This window comes from Theobroma umbraticum, unplaced genomic scaffold, assembly GCF_002168275.2.
Source record: "Theobroma umbraticum cultivar Fairchild unplaced genomic scaffold, ASM216827v3 scaffold_30.0, whole genome shotgun sequence".
NCBI classification, from domain to species: Eukaryota; Viridiplantae; Streptophyta; class Magnoliopsida; order Malvales; family Malvaceae; genus Theobroma; species Theobroma umbraticum.
The window spans coordinates 10761532-10768947 of record NW_018397254.1 but is presented as its reverse complement, the minus strand read 5'-3'; the positions used below and the strand labels follow the sequence as shown (position 1 = coordinate 10768947).

At 34.7% G+C, this 7416-nt stretch overlaps 1 protein-coding gene across 5 annotated transcripts; it reads right to left on the bottom strand.

Annotated features, from left to right (window-relative positions):
* Nucleotides 1-2755: 2755 nt before the first annotated feature.
* On the bottom strand, nt 2756-6557 carry LOC110426304 (Phototropic-responsive NPH3 family protein). 5 transcript variants are annotated; one of them, XM_021441532.1, is made up of 5 exons: nt 5824-6557; nt 5286-5358; nt 3486-4592; nt 3168-3285; nt 2756-3086 (listed from the first exon to the last, which is right to left on the bottom strand). In XM_021441532.1, exons 1-5 carry the CDS (start codon nt 5856-5858, stop codon nt 2830-2832), a joined length of 1590 nt encoding a protein of 529 aa, XP_021297207.1. In that variant the 5' UTR covers nt 5859-6557; the 3' UTR covers nt 2756-2829. The 5 variants fall into 5 exon arrangements, with proteins under 5 accessions (XP_021297207.1, XP_021297185.1, XP_021297200.1 ...); XM_021441510.1 differs by having other exon boundaries at nt 2756-3285; XM_021441525.1 differs by having other exon boundaries at nt 2756-3285; nt 5933-6557.
* Between the last annotated feature and the right edge of the window lie 859 nt (nt 6558-7416).

Sequence of the window (7416 nt, the reverse complement as noted above, 5' to 3'; positions counted from 1 at the left end):
ACCATTATGGGTGCAGTTTAGATTCTTGATTAATTAAGGCCCCTAAATTTTCATATTACACGGACATCTGTTTCTACTATTTAAATAATGAAATATATATATACTAATTTTTTGGCTTCTTAAAATGCCTAAACAAGTCAAGTGAATTCATTTTTGTTATGGAAATAATATTTAAGAAAAGAGTAAAATAGTTTTTAATTAAAAAAATCAACAAAAGTAACGTATAAAAATTTCTTTGTAGTATCGATGTAGTAAGATATATGAAAAAGATACTTTAACACATTTAAATCTTTAATATTATTATCAGTTTCTCCTTTTTTTCAACATTATATATATATATATATATTGGTAGGTAAGTCAAAAATGTGTACAAAGGTACAACAATCGTTAAGTCGAAAGTTAAAACTAGGTATGCATAAATTTGGTAGACCTCTGTCCATATTCTGTGGTCAAGACTTTGTTGGTTCCAATGTCATTTTCATTTTGGACGTGGTAATTAATCCAGTTAACTACGTTGATTAACTGCTACTGCGCTGAGAAAACAATTGCACCACTCATCTCTGACTACTTTCCGTCTGCTCAACAACGTAGGATGTTTTTAATTATTAATGAATGCATCGAAAATTAAAGATGAGTGGCGTTTAAGCAAAATGATGTTTTTAATTGTTAATGATATTCTCTTGATTCTACCAACATTAACCCTTTATTACAACTTGATTAATTATCCTTTAACCAAACAGAATCCCTTTAACCAAACGCATTATCTTAATATATTACTTCTAATGAAGTTTTTTCTTGTGACAAATTAAATCAGAATGAACTTCAATCTAAAGATTGTTAAAAAAAAAATTACAAACCTACGTCTAATCATACTCAAGTTGATAAAAAATAAAAAAAATTAAAAATTAAAAAAAAATCTCAACTTTAAAATGATTCGAGTTTAAAATCTCTCAACTTACAATTTAAAATAACCCTAATTTTATACTAAAAATTAAAATAATATAATTTATTTTTTTACAAAATATAAAATGTAATTATTAATGTCATTTTAAATTCAAACTCAAAATAATCTGAACTTAAATATCTCAAATCCAAATAGATCCGAATTGTTTCCTGAAAAAAATGTTTGGAGCCCGTCCTTTGTCGTCTCTGTCTACGACATCAGGTTAGTGGCAGTAATAAATTGGGAGAGGAAAGCATTGTCGGTCGCTTGGATTGAAAATGCCACTAGGTGTTGTTCAGCTAAGTCCCACATTAGATGTGTGGTTTTAATAGCATTGGCTGCCGTTGGACCCGCAAATATTCGCTACAATTTTAATTACAAAAAATTTAAGTATAGGTCAGTAGAAATCTTCTTCTCCTACGTTGTACTTGATTTTATATTTTTTCCATAATTTTATGGTCCTTCAAGTATTCAGTTTTGTACAATTAATTAAAAATTTTAATTCTGAAATCTTAAATCTAAAATTTTAAATTCCGATAAGAAAAATTTAAAAGATATGCAAAATAAAATTACGAAAGAAGTACTAAGTGAAACAGTTAAATAAAGAAGTACTAAGCGTGAAAGGGTTCAACGCAAAGAGAAGGGTTGCCTTGTTTGGCTACTACTTAAACTACCATCCACCTCTTTCTTCCCCGAATTAATAAAGATGGAAAATTACTCAATATGTGACAAGGCCAGGTTTTCTATATGTTCTTTGTCTGATTATTCTTCTTTGTGTTGTTCTGCAGTTATCAACGTCTTCAAAATACAACCACCTATTCCTTTCCATTTTTTTTCCTGGTAGGATTAGGTTATGCGCATCTCTGATAAGCAACCGGACAGAGATACTATTTAATAAGTTGGTAAAAATCAGATGGCTAAACTATTTAATAAGTGCTACTTGGTTCATCGGGTTTGCCTGTTGAGAGATTAGTATAGGAGTCAACTAGTAAAACATATAGAATAGTACAAAAGCAAATAATCTCCAAGTCTTAATCATAAGTCGACAGAAGATTTTTGGAGTACTACATTGTTGATTTCATCATGACTTTTTTTTTATTATTTAATTTTATCTTTTTCTTTAAGGAAGGGGCTGCATGTACTGTCAAATGCTTGGTCCCGCTCATAAAATTAAAGCGGGCTGTCAGCTGCCAAAGTGACCTTTTCCAGAATCAGAGGAGTAATGTGGTTTTCTTTTGTTCTCTTAGCTGACTGCTTGTTGTTGACAAAAACAAATTCATTGGCATTGAATCACTGAGCTTAATGGGAAATAAGAGGTTCTGAAACTAATTTAAGTTAAGACACAGTCATTGCCAAAATGTTTTATAAAAACAGGCATCCATAATTCAAGTTCAGAACGATTTAATGAAGGACCTTTTTAAGACTTGTACAACAAATGTTGTTTGATGAACATGCTCACTTTTTGGTAACCACACCAAAGCAACTATGAACTATCCGTTATCGTTATTGGGTATTGGAAAAGATTATGCCAATTGCCATGCGCCCATAAGCCCTTTGCCAGCTTGCATTATGATTTGCCTCAGTGTGAGAGCGATTGCGGAAAAGGACTCAACCATGGAGACCTACCTTGCACACATGACAACATAGAGAATTGAAGAGAGATACTATTCATGAAAGAGCACACAAAAAGTTCTCTCTTTTCTGTAACTGTTGAAACCAAGGTCCCATTCTCTAGCAAAGAAAACATTCTTAGTCACCCTAGTATATGCAGAAAAGAAAGAAAATATATATATATATATATATATATATATATGAAAAATCATACTTCAATGCTATACATAGACAACGCAATAATTAACAGATACATATATTATGCAAAATTTCTTTCATGAACAAAGCCTAGGCAGGGATCTTGCAGCACTATGGCTTGATACTTTTGATTTCATGATTTTGGCCATCTGGGTCTGCATTTTCTTGCAGACTTTCTCCAATTCCACCACCCTCCATTGCATCCGTTGTAAATGTGCTCTGAGCTTCTCGTTCTCAGCTGATATGTCTAGTCTCCCAGAGTAAAGAACAACTTGTTTAGTGGCTTCATCTTTCTTTGCCTTGCCTTGGATGTCGTTGAAATTTAAGGGGGAATCTGTGTAAAGTTTAGTATTATTAGTGCCCTGTAGTAAGTTCTTAAGCTTCAATTGCTGGGAGATGAGAGCTTGCACTGTACTTTTTGATGGAAATCTTGCATTCTGAGAAAGGTGCATGCAAGCCTCTGTAGAGAGCTTCTCATAGTTCAGTGCACAACATATTTTCATTTTTTCTTCTTCAGACAACCCTGCATGCACCTACAAAAACCATATTTAATCCAAATACACTGAATACTATTATGGAGCAAATCTTTGGGTTGCTAATAATTCAATTGCAGTTTCTGGTAGCATTTTAAAATGTCAGAACAGATTAACTTTTTTAACGGAAATAATAAAATGTTCAAGTGCATATGCTGTGCGTTTCTAGGGAAATTGTATAAAGGAAATCAAAGTATTACCTCCAGATAAATGTCCATGGCGTGGTATAATTCATCCCAGGAGTCCCTGGCAGAATCCGGCAGGGCCACCAGCAAGGCTAGAAACTTTGACGATTTTAGACAAGGATCCGGAGCTACTTCTGCTATATACAGATCTATCAAGCTAGCAACCTTCTTCATTCGCATTGGAGATAATTGCCAGCCTCCTCCATGCCGAAATGCTTTCAGGAACCTAAGAACAAGGTTCACATCATATAAATAAGTTGAGCCATAGGGAGATGGAATTAGCAGATTATCTAACGTTGCTTGATCCATCTGAGAACCTATCATACTTTCCAACTTGTTCCTGCAACTTTTTCCTATCTTCAAACTCAGCACCACTCGAAGAATCCCGAACAAATTCTTGCATGAAATAGAAATTGGATCAAGTGTGTAAAGCATATCAATCACAATTTCTAAAACTTTACATTTCTCATCAGATGAGGCAGTACAAAACTTTGACTTCTGGTAATGGAAGAGGAATCGACTGATCATTACATGATTGTACTTTCGAGAGACCATCAATTCTATCAGCATTCCAATCAAATCGGGACTCAAAACTGAAAGGTCTTCAAACCACCAAGTTGCTCGAGAGAAGCTGTTTTTCAAACTCTCAGTGCTTCTACTATCACAGGAAAGCCGAAACCCTGAGCTATCTGGAGAAGAAGTAGATGCACAAGGACTTGCTTCACTAGTTATGGCCAACCTCCCAACAAGTGAATCCAAGCATTTTTCAAGTACACCTGAGAAAGTTGCAATCGGCTGTAAATCTTGGCAATGTTTCAAAGCAACCAAAAGATCAGACCATGTCCAATAGCTGATCTCTTCAATGGATTTCTTGGTTTTTTCTAATAGATTACAGGTTCCGGATACAGAAGTGTTCATCTCCATGAATTGGGCAGCAGAATATAAAAATAAAATGTTTGAAGGATTTACGTCAATTTTTCCCTCGTTGTAACAAAACCTTGACACAAGCTCAAAATTCTCTGCCCCTCCTGGAAAGTCGTGGAATACCACTTTATTTCTCTTGGCGTTTGTGGACTTACCAAATAATTTGCTCAACCTGCCCGAGTATGAACCAACAATTTTCTGCAATGACCAGACAAGAAGAGAATTAGATGATGTGGTGGTGGTGGTGGTAACAACAACAATGCAAAAAACAAAATTAAGAACATATAAAACTCTAGCAGGGATAAATCAAGAATGTCTACTACCCAAGAGTTATTTCTCCACGAAACAATACAACAACAGAAATAAAAAGGGAAAGAAAAATACAAAAACAGGAATGATGGTTGGAATGAGAGAATGAATTACACAACAAGACAGGTTAAAGGTGACAAACAAACAAACGATGAGGAATTATTGTAAAGACAGTTTCAATCACTTTCTGATAAGAATCTTCCAGGGCTTAGAAAAGCCCACAAAAGGAATGAACTAAATTTCGGGGCAAGGGAGAATAAATTCACTGCAGTTACCAGGAAAAAAAAAAGGGAGAAAGTGAAATTAGAAGGGAGTATCTAAACCACGAAATCAGCAAAAAGAAGGATGAGAGGTCGTTATTAGAGTAATAAATTGAGTGAGGGTAATAAATTGCAAGGATGTCAACTAATCACCCCAGCAAAGAAGGGAAATGAACAGTAATCAATGCCATGAAAGCAACCCTCAGTCCTTCTCAGCAAAAGTGGCGAATAGAACTAATGTAGACATGAAACATTAAAGCACCCTAACAACAGCAATAAACGAGAAGGGAAGAAGGAAAACACAACAGAAAGCCCTACACACTTTCGCAAAAATCGTGGACATGGTGATTTCCAGAAAAAGAAGAACAAGAGCCATGAACTTTTGCCCCACAGTGCTGCAGTGTAGGTGGGAAATTAAATGTTAGAGGTACAACTGTAAATTCTACAGACTACAGAGAAAATTTACAAGAGAATGTGACAATTATGAAACTGTAATCATATAAGTTCCACCTTTTTCACACTACAAAAACAGACACACACAAAAGAAAAGCATACCATAGCCTATGAATATGCACTGAAACACAGCATACATTTACAACCGCAAAGACCAGATCAGCTATTTAGAGTACCAGAAGAACACTTGCATAGAATAAGGAGATTTCAGTGGAGCACATCAACTTTTTTTATTTGTTCAATGTGGATCACATCAAATTGAACACAGCAAGAGTGAATCATAAACTTGCATTTTGGAGAGAAAGCAAGAAACCCTCAAAAAAACAGAAGTGTTCTCGTTTTTTTCCTTAAAAAATAGAATTTTATAAGCAAAGTATGAGAAAAAAAGAGGTAGAGAACAGACTTACCTTGTGCACCAGGAAAGTCTCCTCTCCATTAACATCCACTTCAAGATCACAGCAAACTGCCATGACCCAAAAACAAACAAAACCAAAAAGAAAAAAAAAATAAACCCACCTCAAATCAAGAGTCTTTTCTTCGTTTTTGGAACTTGGATCAAGGAAATTAAAAAGAAGAAAAGATTTTTTAACTACCCAACAGAGACAGAGATGCAAGGAGGAGGCCAAAAGGGAAGTGAGGAGAAACACACACAGTCATATACCATATTCTTCAGAAGGGCAAGAAGACAAACAGAAACAAATGATTCTATAGCCACTGAACTGACTTTTGGTTCTGCAAAATGAGGGAATGGTAATCAAAATGAGTGCAGCACCAACGTGGTGGTTTCTCAGCTGGGATAACAAAGACAAGACTCTAAAAACTAAAAAAGAGTTCAAGGGTGTGTAAAGACAAAGAAAAGGTATAATAATAAGACGGGTGATTTTTTTTTTTTTAACAAGAATAAGACCAGTGATTTAACTAGAGAAAATAAAGAGGGAGGGACTCTAAAAACAGTTGTCGTGTGACCTCAACCTGACATTCTCGCTCAAGAAAAGTACTTTCTATGTAATAATATAGTAATTATTTCCTCTCATTTAAATATTATAAAGTTGGAATAATGATTTTTCTTGGGAGAGGAGGACCCTCTCATAAAGCTTAGAACTCAAGCTTTTTGGCTGGCTTTCCTTCTCTCTAGCTCCATTTTCCCCGCTGCCAGCCTCTAGACCCGTCCACCCACCAGGCAAAGTTTTATATATACATAATAATATAAATTTTATAATAATACTTGTAATAACATCTTCCTTTATCTTGTAGTGATTTGCAACGACTGAATTGCCCATTTGGACCCTTTTCAGTTTTTCCACCAGGGGTGTGGTGGACCAACTTCTAAATGGGTCCCACAGGGGATGGGCCCCCACTAGAAAGATTCATCTTTGTAGTTCGGATAATGGATCATGTTCATTGTTTTGACGTGTTTCCCTTTGTTTGTTCCCCTATTCACTATTGTTAATCTTGTTTGGATTCTCCTTAGAAAGATTTTCTTACTTGATTGCAATTTTTTTTTTATTTTGAGTTGGAGTGATACATCATTCGCCCTATTTAATTTATCCAATGAGACGATTAGAGTGGTTGACTAATTGAGATCCAGCATGTTAATTAGATAATTTAAATAATGTTCTCCTACTTTAGTTTGACAAATGGTATAGTTGTCACGGGCATTTGGATAGTGTCTGAGGGATTGACTTATGACAAGTTCATTTGCTTTGAAGATTAGTGTACGATCTTTTGCAGATATGTGCATAATCAAGCTCTAATGATAATTATCTCATGAACATGAATTAATATCGAATATATTATTCTTAATTTCTTATGAAATTTGGTACATCTTACCCACTACACAATTTATCTAATGAAAAACAAGTATTTGAGGTTGGTTAGTGTACATATTTTGGGGATGATTTTATGAAGTAGTTTCACTTAAATTGTATATTGTCTGCGTTCATGCGCCAGAAAGATGGATACAAGTAAACGGGTGTCACGTGAGTCATAAAACCATAATG

Coding starts and splice junctions, on each gene's coding strand:
- LOC110426304 (XM_021441510.1), bottom strand. CDS start 5,858: ATGTTAATGGAGAGGAGACTTTCCTGGTGCACAAG. Junction 4,593..5,285: donor TGTCCACGATTTTTGCGAAA/GTGTGTAGGGCT, acceptor TGGTCATTGCAG/AAAATTGTTGGTTCATACTC. Junction 3,286..3,485: donor CCATGGACATTTATCTGGAG/GTAATACTTTGA, acceptor TGGTTTTTGTAG/GTGCATGCAGGGTTGTCTGA.